Genomic DNA, 21666 nt, shown 5'->3' on the forward strand with positions numbered 1-21666 from the left:
CGCAAGAGAGGCGCGGGTTGGAGACAGCCCTCCTGGTCATTGGTCAGATCTAGTGTTCGAGCGGTCGACGGGTGCGCTGGATGATACTGACCGCATGTCAAGAGCCAGGATCGTTGTTTGGTCATTGTCCGAGCTGGAACTTGACGTACCTCTCTTCCCTCGCTGCTAAAAATGTACCTGACCGTCGATCCACTGTTCGACTTGGGCATGAGAGCTGCCCAGTGATCAGTCGCCTCGATCTCCATCTCCCCGGTCGAGCCGAGGCGTTCACACCGTTATCAACGACGAGGCTGCTGGGCCCTCCCACGACAAGGGTCCCAGCTAGAGTCCTTCTTCAAAAGCTGTCGGCGGCGCATGACATTTCTCTAACACGCCCCACGAGCGTGCTGCATGACTGAACGAAGAGAGATCTCCCGCCGTAGAAGGTTCGACGCTGCATGTCATGCCCCGGACCTGCATGAGCGCTGCGCGTGTCTTGAGCCATGATCCTGGTTGCGAACCATCCGACTGGTCACACAACGACGCCATCGATCGCAGCGTCGGCTCTGGCGGAGGATCCTACCCATGCAGATACCAGCATGCCGTCCGTCATCACAATCCGTCGGGCAGCTTGCTTTTTTCGTGATCCTGGAAGCTGGGTCGGGCTCACGCGCGGTGGTCCGGATACGTGCAATCCGGTGCCGCTCCAGGGCGCAGCCCGACGAGACATGGAGCGTGACGTTCCGGTGCCTGCTCCGAGTCCTCTCGCCCTTGCATGAGTACGATTGCCGCACCATTAGACGCTAGGTTGTATCATCCGCCGGTGCAGACAGGTCGAATGAATAACTTAGCACGAACCTTGTGCGGTGCCGAATAAGCTATTCCCGGACTCCCACGCTAACGAACCTTGTGCTCTCCCTCAACCTCAAACATGCATCGAAAACATCTGCCGACATGCAACCTTCGTGGAAAGAGCGCAATGCAATCAGATTCAGGGAAGGTCCAAACGCGTATGTCGTATTTAGAAAGACATCCTAATCTTCGAAGACACCCCAGAAATTCGACGACACCCCAGCCTAGCGGTGTCTCGCCTAACCGGTCGCTGTTCCCCTCGCCCAAAGTGGTACTTGCAGCTCGGTTATACGACAGCATCGCTTCCGCTATGGGGTACATCGGAGAATGGCTGCGAAACATGAAACAGAAGCGAGATAAATTGCGACAGCCGAACTGTATTCGAAGTCTAGACTACAGGCATGCCGATGGTGCAATATTGCAGAACATCTGCCGACGTTCCATGTGCCTCAGAAAGGGCATTGCATGCATCCTGCTCAATGCGCAGGAACGCTGCCTTGATACATCGCATTTCATACACCGCAAAGTTGACGGAAACGTATCACATCAAGGACTCCAAAACTTGAAGGATAGCGTTTCACTCTGAAACAAGCGAGTCGACCTGCGGACCTTCGGATTTGTCCGATCGAGCCCTATACCACATCAGCCTTATACCATTATCACCGGGATCTCATCACATCGAGAGACGTAATCCCCGCCGCTTCCATCCACACAAGAACCCGACCTCATCACTGCCGAAGCCGGTGCAACTTGAGACACACCGACACACCGCACCAACACGTTCGTCCTTCAAAACAGTCAATGTCGGTGTGGTATATAGGTGGAAGGACGTACAAGGAACTTCCTTGCTGGCACTGATGGCGAGACCACATGATCATCTCAATTGAAGTCGGGACTTTTTCCTCTGATATACCAATTTCGTGCTCGAGGACACCGCCTGTTCTATTCGTCGACAGTCGTCATGGAATGGAATTTCAGTAAGCCATGCAGTGCCGCGGAGACGCCATCATAGTACTCGTTCTTTTTTCGGATCGTCAAGTATACGTCTTCTATTTATTTTCCTTGCGTCAATGCATCCCACATCGTGGAGGATGCGAATTCTGGGTATCTCATGTCATTTCCATGCCCACGCCGTACAATCAAAGTGTTGAAAGTTGTTGAAACGTCGGGCGCCCGTCAGATAATGCCAAATCGAATCGGGAGCCTCGACATGCTGCTACGCGTCACCATTTACGCCTTGGAATAGGTCTTCTTTGGGTATGGGACGCTGTGCAGAAGGTCAGTACAAAGAAATCTGGCCGCCAACTTCTGGACTACTCACGATGGTCCCAACTCGCGCAGGCTCAGCGCCGCAAGCCACTGTCCCATGTCGACACAAGTCTCGAGGCTGGCGTTCTTCACGATACCAGCAACGAAGCCTCCCGCGAACATGTCACCAGCACCGTTGGTGTCGTTGATCTCGCTCTTCGGAATCTGGTGCACAGGGAACGTCTTGACCTCATCCTCGCCCTGCACGGCAATGATGGTTGGGTCGGTCCCCTGAGTGATGATCGCAATACGCTTTCGCTGCTTGTTCTCCTTTGGCAAGTTGGCGAGCGCTTTGGCGATGGTTGGGATGTCGTGGGTATTCAGGTCGTGAGAGTCAGCGTACGCGGCGGCCTCGGTCTCGTTACCGACGACGTAATCCCAGTATGGAGCAACCTGATCGAGCTGATCCTTGAAGAATTGGGGAATGAAAGGCGCCGAGAGGGAGAAAATGTATGGCTGGATCAGGATTGGTCAGTGGTTGTCAATGATCTCAGCACACCGCCTGGGACCATTGACTTACCTTGTTCTTCTCCGCAGCTTCCTTGCCAAGAGCAAGAGCGGCCGGCACGCACACCGTCAAGTGGTATCCACCGACGTAGTATGCCTTGGCCTTCTCAACTACGCTCCAGTTCTCCTTCAAGTGCTCAATCTTGTAGCAGTTCGCTGCTGCGAGGTCTGTGCACATGCTGCGGTCATGTCCAGTGATGATCACACCACAGCGTCCGGTGGGCTGCTCTGTGTCGTAGAGGTACCGAACAGCGAGGCCAGCAGCTTTGTTGGCCTCGAGAAGTGTCTCGGCGTACTTGTCCTTTCCGACACAGCCGAAGAACACCACGGAGTCGGCTGGGAGGAGGTACTATTGAGAGCGACTTCCGTCAGCCGTGGTCTGCCAGATCCCGCCATCGCACGCTTCGCGGCTAGAATGACAAGGTTCCACCAAACTGTATGTTCCATTTCTTTTCATTGCAGAGCATACCTGAGCGCCTCTTGCTGTGTTCTGAGCAGCACCACCCGCGATCAACTTCGCATTGCGGTTCTTGATAAGCTCCTCGTAGAGGGTCATGTGCTGCTTCTCGGCGAGAATGGCGTCGTTGGCCTTGAGGCCGTACTCCTTGAGGAGAGCCTCATCTCTGTGTGCATACAATGCTCCGGTCAGCAATCTTCGTGTATGGCAATTGCAGGCTTGTCCTGGCTTGCCATTGAGGTGGGAATGGGAAGTGCACTTACCCCTCGCCCTGGATGTCGAGAAGAGGATTCTCCAAGCAGAGAAGCTCGTAGCTATCGTTGGCAGACATGTCCGTGATGTGGTTATTGTGCTGAATGTAGGAAGATTTTGATTGTGTCGTAGAAGAGAGGGAGAATGGGGCTTCAATGATGTCCTGTTTTTTGAGGGTCCCTCGGAATTTGTCCCACCAAAACGCCCCGCCCTTTGAGGTCATCCAAGTCATCCAGAGAGACGCTAGCAGAGCTAGACATCACTCTTTCAATCAACCTCATGCCTTGATTCATCAAGGACAACAGACGTCGATCGAAAGTCGAAACGATCCGGAGTCCTCCACAAACTTCATAAACGTTGCTCAGGATGCCCTGAAACCTCCGCAATATCTTACATCGACATCGCCCCACTCGTTCGTCGAAAACAACAATCAACAACATGGCCACCTCGACCTTACCAGCTCCGACCGCATTCCCTTCTCCATTCCCAGTACCCTCAAAATCAACCAGCGGCCACATCAACGGAGTCCTCACCGAAGTCTCATCCATGGTCTTCTCCGACAAAATACTCATCACAATCTCTCAAGCCGGCAAGCTCGCACACTGGGTCCACGTGCCACTCGCGACAGCGACGGCCGATCCGCTTTCCGGACCAATTGCAAACTCGTCTTCCGAGAACGAGTTCCTGCCAATGAGCCATCTGACAGCGACCACTGTTCTGGGCGGAACCAGACGGGACGACGAGATCATAGGTCAGACTTTGGCTACTACGATTGCTAGTGCCCTTTTGGTGAAGAGACCTCAGGAGGAGCGTCTGCTTGTGATCGGCGCGGGGTGGGTGAACGCTGCCGAGACTTTGACGGGGAGGGCTCAGTTTGAAGAGGTTCTTGGGCTGGTTTTGGAGGTTTTGTGAGGCAGAGTGGACCCACTACGGTCACACGTTTTGTGCAGCCGAGAAATGTTCGGCTATATTGCGCTCCATCGGAACAACGCTCAAGTGAGGGAGATAGCTTCTGGTCACTGCGAACTCCCAATCCCTGGACGCTCTATCGGCTGAGATACGGTACCATGTATCTGGAAAGGCCTGGGACAGCCACAGTACGCTCAAGCGAAGTCGAGGAACACGAGGAAATGCTCTCTGATCATGGACCCGCAACAATGGACAGACGAACAAAATCGCGAGTCCTCAAGGAGATCAGCGGATGAGAAGTGGTTCCATGGCAAGCTATTCCATCTCGCACTCCTGACAAGACACAATGCCAGCGGGAAGCCATCTTCTACTCCGGACAAGACACAATGCCAGCGGGAACACCACCTTACCCCAAAGTCGGCGTATCTACGGACTCGAAACATCACGAACCACGAACCGGGCTGGATGGGCGTGGACTTTCGTGCCGCCCGTGCCACTTGGCCACGAGGCAGTGACTACAGGCTCGGCACGATACCTGGCTGGTCTGTGAAAGTAGGCCGTGGACCTGGCGATATGAATTCATGGAACAATATCATGAATACTCTCCACCGTTCCGGGTTTCACTCCTATTCTCTCCGATCTTGTGAATGACATCTTCCTCCCTCCTCATTCCTATGCCAACACGATGTAAACTACGTACAATTTTCGTCAATATCACCCGCGCCTACGACTCCACTCGATACAATGTCGTTCAATTTCGCGGCGCCAACATGCAGCAACGCCTTGCTCATGGAACCCCAACGCCGTACAAGAAGAATCAACTTTCAAGACCGTACACTCACCGACGCCAGCGCCAGTCCCTTCGCACTCTTTCCATCAAAACCAATAACTCTCACCACTCTGCGAAATCACAAATTCACACCCCAATCCATGTCCCATTTCCTGCAGCCTCGCCTCGTGCTCCTGTAACTCCGCGAGAATCCGCTCACTCACGTGCGGCCCATCTTTTAGCGTGTCTTTGATGTGGATGATGAAGATCTTGATACCGTTTAGAGGTGGCACGGTGTTGGCAACATCCTCGTTCAGTGGCACTGTTGTGCTGGAGACGCTGCAGACGCTTTGTTCGTGTTGGAGAGATGGAGCGGAGGTGCTGCCATGGCTGTTACTTGAGGGGTTGTGCATACTCGAACGTGGTGACAGCACGTCGGAAGAATGGCTGGCGCCGCGGCCAGAGTGGTGCTCGTAATGATCTCGAGAAGAATGAGGCGAGGTAGGAGACGGCGTGTTGACTGCAATGCTGGGATTTGGGTTCGGCGCACTGCTGCGACGTCGATCGCCGTAGATGACAGCCTGCGACGCTGAACTCCTGCTACGCTTTCGAGCAGTACCTGGTGAGGTGTTGCTGTTGCGGACAAAGTCGTCGAGACTGTTCTGTCCTGATCGTTTGCGTTTCTTCGTGTTGTGCTCGGCTTGGCGTGCGTTGCGAGCTTCAATCACCATGCTTGCGAGGTTTTGCAGTTCCGCGATCAGATGCCTTGGGTTTAAGTGGCCGAAGAGTATTGCATCAGCTTGACTGTCGTCGTAGCTGCACTCTATGAAAATGCCACCAAGAATATCATGTGCGACCTTTCGTGCGGCTTCTTGCCATACGAGGTATGTTCGAGGACTCAGCGAGAGGGAGTCGGGTTCCACGTCTCCGAAGATCAAGATTTCTCGCTGTGTGTCCTCATCACGGAGGAAGTAGGCAGTACTGTCTACCACGCATACGCCTTCCGGCGGGCTAGGTTGTACAGCGTGCGAGCTCTGCCGTTGCCCATGACCTGGTGTTCCAGGGGCTGAAAGCATATGTGACATTGACGAGGTTCGCACCATACTCGAGGCGAGGTCGTGAGACGCCTGTAACGATCCGTTGTACGAAGGTTGCGAGTCTGCAAAGGCCGTCATGCTGCCGCGATGCTGATGACTTGGTGGACTCTTGGTGCAACACCCATGCGACACCTTGAAAGCGCGCACAGCGAGACCGTCGCAGACTTCAATGTAGCCCCTACCTTCTCCCTCGCCGACCATGACGTCTCCGCCCTCTTTCAGTCTTTGAAAGGTCACAAAGCCGACTCCACCATCTTCGTCCGTGAGATTCGGCCAGATGACATCGTTGAAAATGTGGGTCTTGATCGCATCGACTGTGCTGGGCAGCGCGGCGAGAGTCTTTGGTCTCGACGTCGCATGGAACGCTGCAGTGTTTATGGCGAAGCCCGAAAGGTGATCAAGATGTGGATGAGTGATGAGATATGTCGAGATGTACGTTCGAAGCACGTGGAGTGCATTTGCTCGCGCGGACTCGTTCGGGAATTTGAGACCAGCAAACGGACCGGAACCGAGGATTGTTGATCTTGGTTTCGGAGGGCTGTCTTGGTCCGTCGACGGCGACAAAGGCCTTCTGTCTGAATCCTTGCTGCCAGCGCCATTGGACGTGCGGCTGTCCTCCGAGTCGGTCCTGCTCCGTAATCGACTAACAGCAGGAAAGTGTCTCTCCAGCATGCGCGTTATTGGAGCCAAATGCGAGCCAGCATCAACCGCAAGCATCGAGCCTTTAGCCCAATTGCTGCCCACAGAGCGCACGAGAAAACCGGTCACATTGTCCTCACTCGGGCCACCTCCAGAGCCGAGACATATTACTTGCAAAGCAGCGGGCTGCCCGTGCAACCCTATGTTCGAGCTCGTGTCCTCATCTCCCGAGTCTTTCATCGATGCGCATGTAGCCGTCTCGTGCCGTCTCTTGTCTCAGCCGCCCTGGACCACAGGTGTCGTACGTTAAACCTTCTCGCTATGTCGAAGTCCTCTGTCGTGCAGAAAGCTCAAGTATGAAGGAGTGCAGGACCTTTGTGTCCCTTTCGTGCTTCTGATGGCGGTGTAGGACTATAAGGTGTCTCGAATATGTGCTTGCGTCCTCGACGACTGGCCACGTGCGTGGTTGGATGATTGTCCTGCAGGCTTCCGTGGTCGTAGCACAAGGCTGAGTGAGAGGAAAGCAGTGCTCGTGCCGAACGGACTCGGCCGTCTCTTGCACCACCGTCGGCCTGAAATCCTTCGTCGCTCGGTCCGTACTCGCTCTAGACCGTGGATCGTCTGACCAGCACTGACTTGTCGCAAGAGTCCAGAGCTCGAGTCGAAGACAACGTTCAGCCGACGTCACCGGGAAGGAAGAGGTTTTGCTGTTTCAGCAAGAGGGTCCGGTACCTGACTCTAAGCGTTCCGGGGAACAGTCGAGGTCGCAGCACGCGACGAGGAGAAGAACGGGCGAACCAAGATCTCCGGAGACTGGTCGAGGCGCACGAGGACTCGGCCTTGCCAAGGCGCCATGATGCTTCGCAAAGAGGGCAGAGTTCGCTTGGTCGAAGTTTGCTGCATGCGCTCCGGTCGTTCTACTGTCCATGCACTTGATCCGCAGCCCTATGAATTCCTAGCTTACGAAGTGCCTCACGACCTCGGGAGGATGCAGAACAGCTTGAAGCTTTGCCTACCTACCACATCCACATCTTGTATATGTAGTCAGAAACGAGAGAGCAAGACTTGCTGCGAGCGAAAGCGTACACGTCTGTCTGGCGTATACACAGTTTCCATCTCACAGCCGTGGTAGTTCTATGGCACCATGTTTCGAGAGACAGTGCTGGACTTGAAGCTTCGAGCTGGATTACGTGTAGCAACAACTGCTGTCACACCCACTCTCTAGCAATCACCATCATTATATCTCTTCCCACTCAAGCCGAGGTAGAAACCAGTTATGTTCTCCAAAACAGGTGCTTTTGTCAATCTAAGGTCAATGCGTTAGTTTTCACGCGAATGATGCATGTGTTGGAACTCCATACGATCTGCAATGATCTGTGACTATCTTGTCTGGATATCTCACGGTGCCTGGTGAATTGGCACAGTACTGCCGTGTGCCTTTTGGGGTTTCAATCTCCCACAGTGTCGGGAGTGCATGGGCAGCTGCAAGAAGGACGGTGTATACGACAAGGACGGCCTTCATAAGTGATCTCGTCGGGTAAAAGCCTTGTCGCTGGATGGTTGACGTTGAAGAAAGAGATGGTCGCTTTGTCGTTGATGTTGTAGGATTGGTCTCGGACCGTGCTTGATTTGGTCGATGCGAGAGGAATGGACACAAGCAAGAGCGAACGAAGGCATGCAATGGATCATTCTGCTTGATTTGAATGTCGTAGTCATCGTCGCCTCGCCATCGTGATTACGACACCCTCGAGTGCCAAGTTCTCAACAGATGCTAGACGACATAGATCCTCATGAAACTTCTCTGTCAGAGAACGAGGCTGTGTACTGTACTCACCCGCCATTCCAGATGGTTGGATGTGGATGCTGCTAGAGCATTGATATAGCTCCCTAGCCGGGCTCGACATGCCACCCTGACAATAGCAGCCCCTTGAGCGAGCTCTGCTTGCAAAATCGTGTATTCATGAGGCGAGCGAGGAGAGAAAATGCTGGAATGCGGAATGCGGAGGTCCTTAGGCCGGCGCTGATACCGATGGGATACGTGCGCGTTCCTGCTCAAAAGTACACCGTTCCGAGCCACTGAGGCGCAACTCGTGCAGTGCAAATCGAGCAGAATCACGCGGGTACTTCCATCAGCTCGACTGAGAGTCACACACTGGTATTGTGCTGGAGAAGCCGTCGTCTGATCTGGCCATGAACGGGGGTATGTTCAGCATCGACGGCTGGGCGGAAGGCCACGTCTGCCAACAGGACCTGCAACACGACGATCGAGGATTAGTAGCTGTTGGGAATGCTGGTATTGTGCTGACAATATGCTGGCTGCTCCACGCCCCTTCGGTGCGGTAAATGTACACCACATGACTAGCGCTTGACCCATGCTGGCATCTTGCGTGCCTTGAGCTTTCCGGGCTTCTTCCTCTCCACACGACGAGGATCGCGTGTGATACATCCAGCTGTAAATACGTTAGCGTGAAAGCTCATCGTTCAGACAATTTCTTTCTCACCTCTCCGTAGTGCGGGCCTCAAGTCCGGCTCGTGAGCCATAAGAGCCTTGGCCACTCCAAGCGTGATGGCCTCTGCCTGTCCTGTTGTCCCGCCTCCCTTCACCAATGCCCAGACATTGTACTTGTCCAGTCTTTGCGTGGCCTTCAGCGCCCACACGGCAGACTCACGATCATGTAGCCGACCGAAGTATTCCGTGAGTGATCGACCATTGATCAAGCATTCTCCCTCGCCTTCGACCACAAAGACTGCAGCATGGCTCGCCTTTCTCCGACCAACAGCTCTTGCTCGTCCACTCTGGTCCAAGATGATCGGCTTCGGTCGGTTGAGATATGGCTGCACCAGCCTCTTGAACTTCTCAAGCGCTTGTGTGACTTCATCAGGAATGAGTGATGGATGGATGTAATTCAATCTCTTCAACACTGCAAGTAGCATGTTGTAACCCTTGGATCGCACTGGCTCTCCGACCTCCACCTTGTACTGGCTGATGGTCTTCCATGCCACACGGGGTGCCTCGCCGGGTGGAAGTACTGGCAGCGCCAAGTGCTTTCGTAGTAAGGAAGATAGATGTAGAAGATCGTCGGTGTACTTTGGCGTAGCGGTGAAGTAAGAAGGTGATGCAGGCACAATGCGGACTCTGTTCAACAGCTCCTGTTGCTCGTTGTCTCTTTCCCCAGATCCTGCTCCTGCTCCACCACGTCGCGTATCTCTACCTCTTGATGGCCCATCTCGCCGTTGAACCACCTGCGCTTGTGATTGATTACGGCCGAATTGGTTGTTGTTAGATGTGAAACGGATGGCGGGTGCAGCGCGAATGCCTGGTTGCGACTCGGTAGGTGTGGCCAGCAGCGCTTTGCATTGATGGAATGCCCGTCTCTTCGTTGTATTCTGAGACGAGACAATGACACGCCGGAGACCGGTGCGTGAGATGGTCGCTTCGATCATCGTGAGGGAGCTGGAGTAGATGTAGACGAGCAGAGTGGCATAGAGGTGCAATGGCCGCAGCGGAGTTGCTTTGGGCTCTGGCTTCTTTGGTAGCACGGACCACCCGCCGCCGCGAAGAAATTCGTTTGACTCCAAATCTTTGAGCTGCCATCCCACCAACTCCCACTCACAAACACCACCACCACTTCATACCACCTTCTACACACAGCCAACGAAGGCACCTTACTCCCACTACACACAATACAGACCACAATCATGGGTTTCGGCAAGATCTACTCCTACGAGGTATGTCCGCGCAATCCACCCACCACCTCCACCCAAGCGTCCCAAGAAACAGTCCACTGACAAGAGTCTGCTATCAGGGCAACCCGCGCACCACCGCCATCCTCGCCGTCGCCAAGGCCAATGGCCTCGACATTGAGCTCGTGAACGAGAACCCTGCCGACGGCCTCAGTGCCGACTACCTCAAGATCAACCCACTCGCCCAGATCCCCACCTTCGAGGGCCAGGATGGATACATTCTGACTGAGTCCGTGGCCATTGCCATCTACCGTAAGTCAGAGATCACACAACACCCCCCCTATGCAATGATGAAACACCAATATACAGTTATCCCTGTCTGAAGACTACTGTTGAGAATGTATTCACACTCTGATCCGCACGCCCATCGCTTTTCCGCTGCCAAAGATGTGTCCTTTGAGCGAATTCCTCACTGACTCATCCCAGTCACATCCCAGAACGAGAAGACCACTCTCCTCGGCAAGACCAAGCAGGATTACGCCTCTATCCTCAAGTGGATGTCCTTTGGCACCAGCCAGTTCCTCCCAGGTCTTGGTGCCTGGTTCCGCCCATTGATCGGCCGCGAGCCATACAACAAGAAGAACATTGACGATGCTATCGCGAAGACCAACAAGAACGTCGATCTCCTCGAGAAGCACCTGACCGCCAACACCTACCTCGTCGCCGAGCGCCTCACATTGGCCGACCTTTACGTCGCTGGTATCGCTGCTCGCGGCTTCCAGTATGTCTTCGACAAGGAGTGGCGCAACACACACCCTGCCACCGCTCGGTGGTACGACACCATCGCCAACCAGGACATCTGGACCGCTGTCGCCGGCAAGGTCGCCTACATTGACAAGGCCATCCCAAACACACCCCCAAAGAAGGAGGAGAAGCCAAAGGAGGCAAAGAAGCAGGCCGCAGCTAAGCCCAAGGCTGTCGCCGCCGGCAATGATGAGGAGGAGGATGACGTTCCAGCTCAGCCAAAGGCCAAGCACCCTCTCGAGGCTCTGCCAAAGGCTACCTTTGTGCTTGACGACTGGTGAGTCACGGTATAACAAAGGCATACACAATGGGACACTGACAATCTTCTTCAGGAAGCGCAAATACTCCAACGAGGAGACCCGCGAGGTCGCCCTCCCATGGTTCTGGGAGAACTGCAAGTTTGACGAGTACAGCATCTACCGCGTCGACTACAAGTACAACGACGAGCTCACCATGACCTTCATGACCTCCAACTTGATCGGTGGATTCTTCACCCGTCTCGAGGCCAGCCGCAAGTACCTCTTCGGTGCCGCCTCCGTCTATGGCGTGACCAACGACAGCGTTGTTCGTGGCGCTTTCGTCGTTCGCGGCCAGGAGGCTCTCCCAGCGTTCGATGTCGCTCCTGATTTCGAGAGCTACGAGTTCACCAAGCTCGACCCCACCAAGAAGGAGGACCGCGAGTTTGTCGACGACATGTGGGCGTGGGACAAGCCGATTGATGTCAGCGGCAAGTCTTACGAGTGGGCTGACGGCAAGGTCTTCAAGTAGATGTACAGCATCACTTGGAGATGGGTTGTCGTCGAGCAGACGGGTTCGGCACGCTCTTCGTCTATGCATAGACAGATGATGAGAATGATGACGGCACGTTTGCACGAATAAGAAAAAAGTTCAGACTCATTTGCGATCGGAAACTGTTGATGATTGCGATTTTTGCGGAAAGTCAAAAGATACCATTCTCCGTGTTCACTGAAGTCTCATTCGATGTGTCACTACAGGTGATCGTTCTCTGCCAATTGTCATTCCACTGTAGGACATAACCGAGCATTACTTTTCCAATTTCTCGTCATTTCCAGAAAAGTTGCAGTAAACATCATGCTCTTTCCATCAGAATAGGCCGACATCCAAGACTGTAAACAACCAAACCACCAAGCAAGGGTATAATCCAACACCAGAACTCCAAACAGTAGCGGGCCAAAAGACCCATCAATCATCGCTCCTTCATGCCGCATCAATCCATCCGCTCCAACCCACTCCTCCTCATCTCACGATCCTACTCCCACCCGTCGTCCCTCCTCCACTCTTCTTCCCTCCCTGCGCTCCTCCCCCACTCAACAGTCCTCCCAACCCCAAATCCTTCCAAGCCGGCTCCCGTCCCTTCTGCTGTGCGCGCTGGATCCCAAACGCCGCGTGTTGGTCGGGAACCACGTCGTCTTCATCTTCGGGGTTGAGAGGCTGGTGTCGCGGTGGGACGTAGATTTCTTCGAGAGGCAGTTTGTGGCGGGTGTAGTCTTCAAGCAAGTCGGCGTGGTGGGAGGCGTGGTGGTGGATGTAGGTGTGGGTTGAGTCGCGGGACTGTTGATGGAGGTTACTTAGGGTGTGGAAGGGAGGAGGAGAGGGAGGGATAGGTACCATTTTGTGTGGTGGGAGGGTTGTTGTTGTTTGGTTCGCGGTATCGTGTGCGAAGTGGTGTCTTAGGGTTGTTGAGTTTGTGTACGCTCGCTCATCGATGGCACGTGGAGACCACTCGCCAGAAGTTGCACAGTTGCGCCGATCAGCCAAAAAGCCACCTAGCAAACCTAAGATCTGTCTCTGTCAGGGCGACGTCAATCTATCCTTGACCGTGGAGGGATCCGTCAGATAGACCTGGGAGAGAATTCACGATTGTCGATCGACTCGCATTCCTTGTACGTGTATTTGTTCCATATGTCGCTCTGACCAAGGGTTCGTGGCCAGAAGTCAAAGAAGAATATCGCAGGGGGTTGGATCGCCGGGACTTGACGAGAGTTGATGAGGGAGGCCCAGCCGAATGCAGACTTCTGCCATCTCATCCGACTTCCCTTTCCACCCCCAATTGCACCTCCAATACCTTCTCGGACCAACAACGACTGCCACTACTGGACCAGAACACCGACTGGGATCAATACATGCGGCGACTTTAGAGTTTGCGATTCGTGTTGCTTGCGCGGTTCCCTTCAGTCGCTACCTTGTACCCACCCGCGAGGCGCATCCACGACTCAACGTCCCATCTTCTGCAGAACAGCCACCGCAAACTCCTATACACCGCAGACCAACACGCACGACTGATCTCACGACGCGCATCTGCCCATTGAGGGCTTCACGGCCATCATGGAAGTCATCAAGGGCATTCAGAAGCGGTTACCCTCATCGGAAAATCTGCCGTCCCTCAAATCCATCCGAAACACATCCTTCAAAGAAGCCTCCGAAAAGGTGACGCCTCGCCTATCCTTCTTCAAGAAGCGACTACGACTTCGCGGCAACAGCAAAATCAGCGTGCCGCTGTACCTGGTCCTGCTCTTCCCATGCATAGTCGTGATTGTGATACTGGTCCTCTTCGTACGGCATCCAGACTCGCCAGGTGGCCGATTAATACCCTCAGGCGCGCCGCCCAGCATTCGGAAAATCAGCGAAAAGCATGACAAAGTGTTTGTGAACGGATGCTTGGATCCGAAGATTACCGCGAAAGAGAACCCGCGCGCGAACGCAGCATTTGTCGTGCTGGCACGTAATAAAGAGCTGGATGGAGTCATTGAGAGCATCAAGAGCATGGAACGACATTTTAACCGCTGGTTCAATTATCCCTACGTCTTCCTGAACGATGGAGAGTTCAACAGCACTTTCAAGGAGACGGTGCTGAACCACACCAGCTCGCCCGTCGAGTTTGGGCAAATTGATTCGAAGCACTGGGGATACCCGGACTGGACAGACGCGAACGTCGCGAAAGAGGGCATCCGCAAACAAGGAGATGCAGCCATCATGTACGGAGGTATGGAGTCCTACCACCACATGTGCAGATTCTACTCGGGATTCTTCTACAAGCACGAACTGCTGCAGAAGTACGACTGGTACTGGCGCGTGGAGCCCGAGATCAAGTACTTTTGCGACATCACCTACGATCCGTTCATCCACATGCAGCGCAACAACAAGACGTACGGGTTCACGATTGCCGTCAAGGAGTTGCGAGAGACCGTGCCGAATATTTTCCGCTATGCGTCGGCGTATAAGCGAACGAATAATCTGACCTCGCAAGGTCTGTGGGAAATGTTCGTCGAGCCGCAAGAGGGTTACAACCAGGACGGCACGCTCAAGCCAGGCGCCATTCCCAAGGAAGAGAAGAAGAGGCTGGAAGAGATTCGACTGGCAGAATCAGGCGCTCTTCCTGATATCGATCCCGAGGAGATGGAAGGCGAGAATTACAACATGTGCCATTTCTGGTCCAATTTTGAAATCGCCCGACTGGACTGGTTCCGGAGTAAAGAGTACGAAGATTTTTTCAACATGATGGATCGGTCTGGCGGGTTTTGGATGGAACGAGTAAGCCGCAGCCTTTCCCATTGCTCAATTGTGTAGCCATACTAATATCAATCCCAGTGGGGCGACGCGCCAATCCACTCCCTCGCCGCCGGCGCCCTCCTCTCCATCAACGAAGTGCACTACTTCCGCGACATTGGCTACCGCCACACGACCATCCAGCACTGTCCCGCCAACGCACCGGCGCGACAGATGGCGCGAGAACCGTACCTCGAACTCACGACCAAGGACGAGAAGGCGAGGAGGGAAGAGGACGAGTACTGGGCGAAATGGGATACGCCGAAGGAGAACGGCGTTGGATGCAGGTGTCGTTGTGATACAGATATTGAGGAGGTGGAGAATAAAGAGGGGAGCTGTATTCCTGAGTGGGTGGAGGTTGCGGGAGGGTATATTACGCCGGAGGGGCCGGGGAGTTGATGATGATGATGGAGGGATGAAGGGAATGCCGCTACGAAGATCGAGGGTCTGACTACTGGTCAGGAGATGGGAGAAGTCGAGCGAGCGAACGAAGACGTGATTCTTCACGCGTTGGCATTGCGTTGGAGTTATGATGAATCTGGCGAAATTCTTGGAGCCGGAGCCAGAGTGAGGGAGCGAGCGCGACTACTGTACAGTGAACCGATATGCGACAGGAATTGGGGACTGGGACTGGTGAGGGGTTATAGGATAGGTATGGATGTGGAGCGATAGACATCGATAATGGCATTGTTCTATGAAGTCGCGAATACGTGGAGAGGATATGGTCCCGTGTATCGTGGAGGGAGTTTTGGTGAATGAGGTTTGGAGTGTAGTTTGATGAATGCTTCCATCAAGGTGTCCTTCGTACCTCGTGCGGGCATTTCTTCACGACTTCACCTTCTACCTCTTCGCGCCTCTTCTATAAATCCTCCTCTGTACCAACTTCCCTCTTCTCCGTATTACGCTTTCACCTCGTGTCCAAAGACCTGCAATACAGTCCGATCGATGGCTTGTGAACATCTCTATCTCCGCTTGCCGACTTCGGGCCGTATCTCGCTCTCAATTTCTTCGAACTCCATCCTGCACACTGCTTGACCTTTTTACCAGCATTCATGTAAGCACTCGCTGACTACGTGCTGACGGACTGCATGCAGAATGCACGTCCTGATTCAGCTTTTGCTTCTGGATGGAGTGCTTTGCTCGGTTCCGGAGGTGCATCAGAAAAATTGACGCGGACCATGCCTTCGAATCGATACAAGTGGCTCTCTGCACGATGTCTCGTCAACACGGCCATTCCGAATATCAAATGCACGCCGAGCCTTCGACCTGCAGAGCGGGAGCAGAGATCGTTGCAATGGCGCCGGACTTAACGTGTTGTGCTGAAGGACCGGTGCGGGGTGAAAGCTTTGCTGTATGGTAACGAACGGTGTTGATCTGCAGCAATGGCGCGGTAGGATCGGAAACGGCGTGGAAAACGGTGACGATTGAGAGGTAGAGGCAAGTGTGATGCGGTCGTTCCGTTTGTCTATAAGAAGGAGGGAGGTACGGCTTGATTTGCTATTTCTTCTACCTCACCTCATCAGACTTCTTTGACTCTATCTCCTCTCTTCACTTTTCGACTTCATATAGCAGAGGGATTACGTACAGCACTCAAGACACAACGACCATGGCCTCCGAACTTCCCAAGACGATGAAGGCCGCCGTGCTGACCGGCGTCGGCAAGCCATTGGAGATCCAGGACATTCCTCTTCCCGAGATGGGAGCCGGCGAGATCCTCATCAAAGTCCACGCTTGTGGTGTCTGCCACAGTGACTCCAGTAAGCAAGACTTTCTGCACAGCAGGCATACTGATAACCGGAGACATATGCTGACATCCTCACCAGACGTCGCAGCCGGCGACTTCGGCCCTCCAGCAATCTCCATTCTCGGCCACGAATTCATCGGCACCGTTGTAGCCGTCCCATCCACCGAAAAGAAATGGGCTGTCGGTGACCGCGTCGGCGGGCCCTGGCACGGCGGCCACGATGGCACCTGCCGCTCCTGCTCCCGTGGTCAATTCCAAATGTGCGACAACAAGACCGTCAACGGTGTCTTTCGCAATGGCGGGTATGGCGAGTACGCCACTCTGAGGACAGAGAGTGCGGTCAGGATCCCGAAGGAGATGGATCCGGCGGAGACGGCGCCGTTGTTGTGTGCGGGCGTGACGGTTTTCAATGGGATTCGGAAGATGGGAATTATTGGAGGGGAGACGGTTGCTATTCAGGGGTTGGGTGGTCTTGGTGAGTTCAGGAAGGCTGCGGAATGTCTACGCGGCATGGCTGACTGACTGTGATTTTTTTAGGGCATCTCGCCATTCAATACGCCCGCAAAATGGGTTTCCGCACCGTCGCCCTCTCCCGCGGAACGGACAAAAAAGACTTCGCCATGCAACTCGGCGCAACAGACTATATCGACACCTCCTCGCAAAATGTCGCCGAAGCGCTGCAAGCCCTCGGCGGCGCGGCTCTCATCGTCGTCACAGCTCCCAACCCAGAGGTCATCAGTCCGCTCATCGGCGGCCTGCAACCCGGTGGGAAGCTGCTATTACACACAGCAATAGGTAAGAAGATTCAGTGCAGAAGGCCTCCATAGTCCGAGACTGTCCTGGACGCCGGGCCTTCGTCAATTCCAAATTGTCTGCGACATCCGCTGACCTTATACTCTTGTCTTTGCAGGGCCTGTGCCGGTAGATACAGTGGCCATGGTGCTGAATGCATTGAGCGTGCATGGCTGGCCGAGCGGACATGCGCTGGACTCGGAGGAGGCGATTGCGTTTGCGAAGATCCATGGCGTCAAGTGTTTAGTGGAGAAGTTTCCGTTGGAGAAGGCGAATGATGCGATGGAGCATATGCTGAGCGGGAAGGCGAGGTTTAGGGCTGTTTTGACGATGGATTAGGACGAGTGAGGCTGGAGGGAGGGTGAGAAGGCTCGGTGGTGAGCTGGAAGGATGGCACGCAAGCAGTTCTGGTCCGATTCGGGCTGTGAAGTTCAAGTGAGGCCAGCCATGAGGCCTCTGATCGACGACAAGGGATGAATTTCGCAGGCATTCTGAGGTATTCGTGGATGTTCGAAGATGCGGAGAGAGTTGTCCAGGGTATGAGCATTCAGAATTCGTTGGCCTGCTGCGATCTTGTCAGAGACAGCTTGTCAATAATTAACGACCGGTCGGTCTGACGTCGTAGCATCGTGACATCGTGTTGCCCACTTGTCCACTCCTTCCCCAGTCGTATCCTTGCGCTGCCCGGTCAGGTAGGGTTACATCGGTGCTCGTGCCACTGGTTTCCGGACCCGCTCGGTTCCCAACAGCACACACGCTTTGAGACATTCTGTAGTGAATGACGAAAAGAAAGAAGAGGGTATCTCATGACCAGCTGTCGACCGTGCGCATTGTATCATTATTCGTGGAGCTCATCGCTTGTGCACCTCCTTTCCAGCATTAGTATTTCCCCAGGGGTATCTTCCATCATCGTCAACCATCCAAATCAATAAAACTCCTCACCACCGCCGCACCCTTCCCGCCATCCGACGTACTCGGCCTCCCTCCACTCGGAGTCTTCGCGGTCGCAAACCCATAATTCTCGTCAAATGTATTTGGAGCTTTCCATTGTCGACTGTGGTACGCGGGTACATCTTCCATCAACTGATCGACTTGTTCCAATGTGAGTCCTTTTGTTTCGGGAACGAAAATGTAGGCGAACGCGACGCAAAAGGCGCAGGTCGTGCCCCAGATGAAGAAGACTTTGACGCCCAGGTCGCCTTTGTCGCCGTCGACTATGAAGGGGGTTATGATGCCGATGACGAAGTTCCAGAACCAGTTGCCTGAGAGGAGGGGTGGTTAGTGGCTAAGGGCATTGCACTGGTGAGATTGTTGTTGGACTTACTAGCTGTGCTGAGGGCGACGCCTTTGGAGCGGATGGGGAGGTGGAAGATTTCGCCGATGACGACCCATGCGGCGGGACCCTGTTGTGGTTGTTAGTATGCGATCGAGTGCAGAGAGCAGTTATATTTTATCTCTCACCCAAGTCGACGCGAAGAAGAAGATGTAGATGCAGACAAACACAATGAGAACATAGGCGGCGGCGTCGGATGTGCCCGCAGAAACGCCGACGATGGCGATGATGAACTCGCAGACGCACATTCCGACTCCTCCCCATATGAGTAGTGGCCGGCGGCCAAGCTTCTCGATGGCGTAGAAGGATATCGGTGTGCTGGCGACGTTGACGACGGTGGTGACCATGGAGATCAAGAAGGGGTTCGAGAGTCCGAGCTGTTGCAGGAAAGTGGTGTTGTAGTAAAAGATGAAGTTGATTCCAGTCCATTGCTGGCATGCTTGTAGCATGGTTCCGATAAAGACCTTCCGAGCGTTGCTGTTCGACTTGGTGACGCCGCCTCGGAAGCAGGCCATCCATGATCCTTCGCCACCTCGGACTTCATGGGCTTGACTGGCGACAATCTCGGCGAGCTCGTCCTCGATGTGAGTGGAGTCGACTGGTTGGCCTCGTAGTCGCGCGAGAGCGAACGCCGCTTTGTCGAGCCGATTCTTCTTGACCCAATATCTCGGTGATTCAGGAAGGAAGAACAGACCGGTCGCCAGACTGACAGCGAAGAACATTTGAAGTCCGATGGGTATGCGATATGCTGCGGAAGTTTCGAGGTTGCGAGTGGCGTAGCCCACGCAAGACGCCAACATCAGTCCCACGGTGATGGCGAATTGGAAACACGAGACAATAGCACCTCGTACCCGTCGCGGAGCGATCTCAGACATGTAGAGGATGCTCACTGCCGAGACACATCCCACTCCGAGACCAGATATGAGTCTTCCGGCAACCAGACCTGATACTCGAGATATGCTGACTTGGATGATGACTCCGGTCGCGAACAGTCCACACCCAGGTCCGATGATGGTCACACGACGACCGATCTTGTCGGCCAGATATCCTGATGCCAGGGCTCCGATGAAGGTTCCAGCGGAGAGGATAGCGACGATCAAGGACTTCTCGTAGGTATAGTAGGCATGACCCGTTTGATCCTCCTTGATGGTGACGACGTGTCCGTATTGCCGCTTGAAGGCCGGCATGCCCAGTACTGAAGAGATGTAGCCAGAATCGTAGCCGCATAGTATACCGGCGAAGGCGGCAAATCCGCACATCATGTACGCCTTGAAGGTGACGGGCGCTTCGATGCGCTGAAGACGAGACATGTTGACGGGAGTATGGCGTTCCAATTCCATGTCCTCAGGAAGCCAGATGTTTAGAAGAGAGACCGATCGTTACGTCGTTTCGAAGCTGTGCAATGTCGTTCAAGAGTCCCGTCGAGAACGGGTGCACATGATGCGGACCTGGACCAGTGGAGTGACGCAGTTCCAGATGGCATTTCAGAGCGGCCAAAGGGAAAGTTCTTTGTCCGGCGGCGAGATTCTTGTTAACACAAGAAAGAACAGGCAAGAAGCAGGTCGTTCAGGTAATGTCCGACGATTGTCTGAAGGTCGCGGGAGATCCACAATCGAACGGCAGGCAGATCGAGGCTTACGAGCCGCCCCTCGCTCGCTCGCTTTCTCTGAGTCTCCGCACGGTTCGAACCCGCGCCACGCAATATGCCGGGGAAATGCCAGTGAGCTCGACGGCAATTCTCCAGTCCTGGACTAGGCACGTGAAGGTATCTTTGTACTGTATCATATCCGGACGTACTATAAGCTTGATAGGTCCGCGCGGGCGTCAGCAGCCCAGGATAAGACGCGAATCACAAGCCGTGTGATCTGTGCTGCATGGTTCAATGCAAGCATCCTTCTGCGCTTGTGAGTTTAGCATCGTCACTCCGGTGTGTGTTCATGCTTCTTGGCAGCATAGCGAGGTCGTCAGCATGTACAGGGAGTCGATGCAACTCTTCAACAGGATCTGGCGACCGGCGTATACGAAGAGTGGTTCGTCAGAAAGGACAGCTTTGCTATCGTGATCTTCGGTGTTCACGTCTACGGAACTCGGCTTCTCTCTAGACCGCGCCTCGTACCTGTCGATCATGCGCCTCGCCCATTACTAGCCAGCGCTTAATTTCGACGCTTCCTTGCTTGCTTATACTCCCACACAACCTTTTCACATCTGTCCACGTCCTCCTGCGCATGACTTGCTGATGCCGCGGTGACCCCTACAGTCGAATGATCATGATGCGACGACGATGAACCCGGTACACGGTATCCCACCAGGGCAGAGTCCATCGCCCGCCGACAGCAGGATCGGAGGTAATATAAAGAGTTTGGAAAATCAACGTTCCGGCACTATTGGAACTCCAATATACCGTCGATCTACTACTGCAGCTAGTAAGAACGACAGCCTTCATACGAGCAGGAATTGGGAAGTGATGTCTCATTGATGGAGCCATAGCGGAGACTGCGGCAGCCGCGCCAGGGTTGGTGACGATTCCCTCATTTGCCGATGAAACCACATCACCGTCGGGCCTGACTTGTGGGCGAGTCACAAACTTACCGTGATAATGGGTTCTTGACGATTCGGCTCGCTCAACCATGAACAACAAAACCGCAGCGGACGAGTATTTCTGGCCTCATGGACACCCCGAGCAACCAGAATTTCCAGCGTGGATGCTTGAAGCATCATCTCCGGCACGCGTGAAGGCTCGTGTCCCGTCCCAGCGCTGCTGGGAGACGTGCACCAGCATCGCGTTCTTCCATGGGAGTATGATCGCTCAATTAGTGGGGTGTTATCTGGCCATGTCGAGTTGAACGTCTAGCTACAGGACTGCTCGAGCAGACTTTGTTGTCGAGATTCTCAGCAACGTTCTCCTGGATATCAGCACGATTCGAGGACATGAGCTTATCCAAAATGCTTTGCGGCCCCCGACGGTGATGCCGG

At 54.2% G+C, this 21666-nt stretch overlaps 9 protein-coding genes across 9 annotated transcripts; 4 read left to right on the forward strand and 5 right to left on the reverse strand.

The window, feature by feature from the left end:
- Positions 1 to 1699: 1699 nt before the first annotated feature.
- MYCGRDRAFT_108301 (uncharacterized protein) lies at positions 1700 to 3503 on the reverse strand (the record flags this gene model as incomplete). Its single annotated transcript, XM_003855267.1, has 5 exons — positions 1700 to 2098; positions 2153 to 2595; positions 2660 to 2995; positions 3116 to 3269; positions 3367 to 3503. 5 exons carry the CDS (start codon positions 3432 to 3434, stop codon positions 2062 to 2064), a joined length of 1038 nt encoding a protein of 345 aa, XP_003855315.1.
- A 135-nt stretch (positions 3504 to 3638) lies between these two features.
- MYCGRDRAFT_79635 (uncharacterized protein) lies at positions 3639 to 4974 on the forward strand (the record flags this gene model as incomplete). The annotated part of the gene is made up of 1 exon (XM_003855107.1): positions 3639 to 4974. The coding sequence occupies one exon, from the start codon at positions 3794 to 3796 to the stop codon at positions 4265 to 4267; it is 474 nt and encodes a 157-aa protein (XP_003855155.1).
- A 166-nt stretch (positions 4975 to 5140) lies between these two features.
- On the reverse strand, positions 5141 to 7650 carry MgPde1 (uncharacterized protein; the record flags this gene model as incomplete). Its single annotated transcript, XM_003855266.1, has 4 exons — positions 5141 to 5429; positions 5622 to 6065; positions 6117 to 6672; positions 6775 to 7650. The coding sequence occupies 4 exons, from the start codon at positions 7007 to 7009 to the stop codon at positions 5141 to 5143; spliced, it is 1524 nt and encodes a 507-aa protein (XP_003855314.1).
- Positions 7651 to 9127: 1477 nt separating this feature from the next.
- MYCGRDRAFT_99301 (uncharacterized protein) lies at positions 9128 to 10234 on the reverse strand (the record flags this gene model as incomplete). The annotated part of the gene is made up of 2 exons (XM_003855265.1): positions 9128 to 9219; positions 9271 to 10234. 2 exons carry the CDS (start codon positions 10211 to 10213, stop codon positions 9128 to 9130), a joined length of 1035 nt encoding a protein of 344 aa, XP_003855313.1.
- A 141-nt stretch (positions 10235 to 10375) lies between these two features.
- On the forward strand, positions 10376 to 12217 carry MYCGRDRAFT_55916 (uncharacterized protein; the record flags this gene model as incomplete). Its single annotated transcript, XM_003855108.1, has 4 exons — positions 10376 to 10498; positions 10576 to 10765; positions 10940 to 11534; positions 11590 to 12217. 4 exons carry the CDS (start codon positions 10469 to 10471, stop codon positions 12023 to 12025), a joined length of 1251 nt encoding a protein of 416 aa, XP_003855156.1.
- Positions 12218 to 12303: 86 nt separating this feature from the next.
- Positions 12304 to 12924, reverse strand: MYCGRDRAFT_103444 (uncharacterized protein; the record flags this gene model as incomplete). Its single annotated transcript, XM_003855264.1, has 2 exons — positions 12304 to 12829; positions 12887 to 12924. 2 exons carry the CDS (start codon positions 12887 to 12889, stop codon positions 12515 to 12517), a joined length of 318 nt encoding a protein of 105 aa, XP_003855312.1.
- Positions 12925 to 13338: 414 nt separating this feature from the next.
- MYCGRDRAFT_69014 (uncharacterized protein) lies at positions 13339 to 15223 on the forward strand (the record flags this gene model as incomplete). Its single annotated transcript, XM_003855109.1, has 2 exons — positions 13339 to 14809; positions 14867 to 15223. 2 exons carry the CDS (start codon positions 13604 to 13606, stop codon positions 15221 to 15223), a joined length of 1563 nt encoding a protein of 520 aa, XP_003855157.1.
- Positions 15224 to 16252: 1029 nt separating this feature from the next.
- MYCGRDRAFT_69016 (uncharacterized protein) lies at positions 16253 to 17699 on the forward strand (the record flags this gene model as incomplete). Its single annotated transcript, XM_003855110.1, has 4 exons — positions 16253 to 16581; positions 16648 to 17043; positions 17106 to 17363; positions 17479 to 17699. The coding sequence occupies 4 exons, from the start codon at positions 16431 to 16433 to the stop codon at positions 17697 to 17699; spliced, it is 1026 nt and encodes a 341-aa protein (XP_003855158.1).
- Positions 17700 to 18272: 573 nt separating this feature from the next.
- On the reverse strand, positions 18273 to 20181 carry MYCGRDRAFT_69021 (uncharacterized protein; the record flags this gene model as incomplete). The annotated part of the gene is made up of 3 exons (XM_003855263.1): positions 18273 to 18622; positions 18685 to 18763; positions 18822 to 20181. 3 exons carry the CDS (start codon positions 20031 to 20033, stop codon positions 18273 to 18275), a joined length of 1641 nt encoding a protein of 546 aa, XP_003855311.1.
- Between the last annotated feature and the right edge of the window lie 1485 nt (positions 20182 to 21666).

The sequence above is a fragment of the Zymoseptoria tritici genome, chromosome 2 (genome assembly GCF_000219625.1).
Source record: "Zymoseptoria tritici IPO323 chromosome 2, whole genome shotgun sequence".
NCBI lineage: Eukaryota > Fungi > Ascomycota > Dothideomycetes > Mycosphaerellales > Mycosphaerellaceae > Zymoseptoria > Zymoseptoria tritici.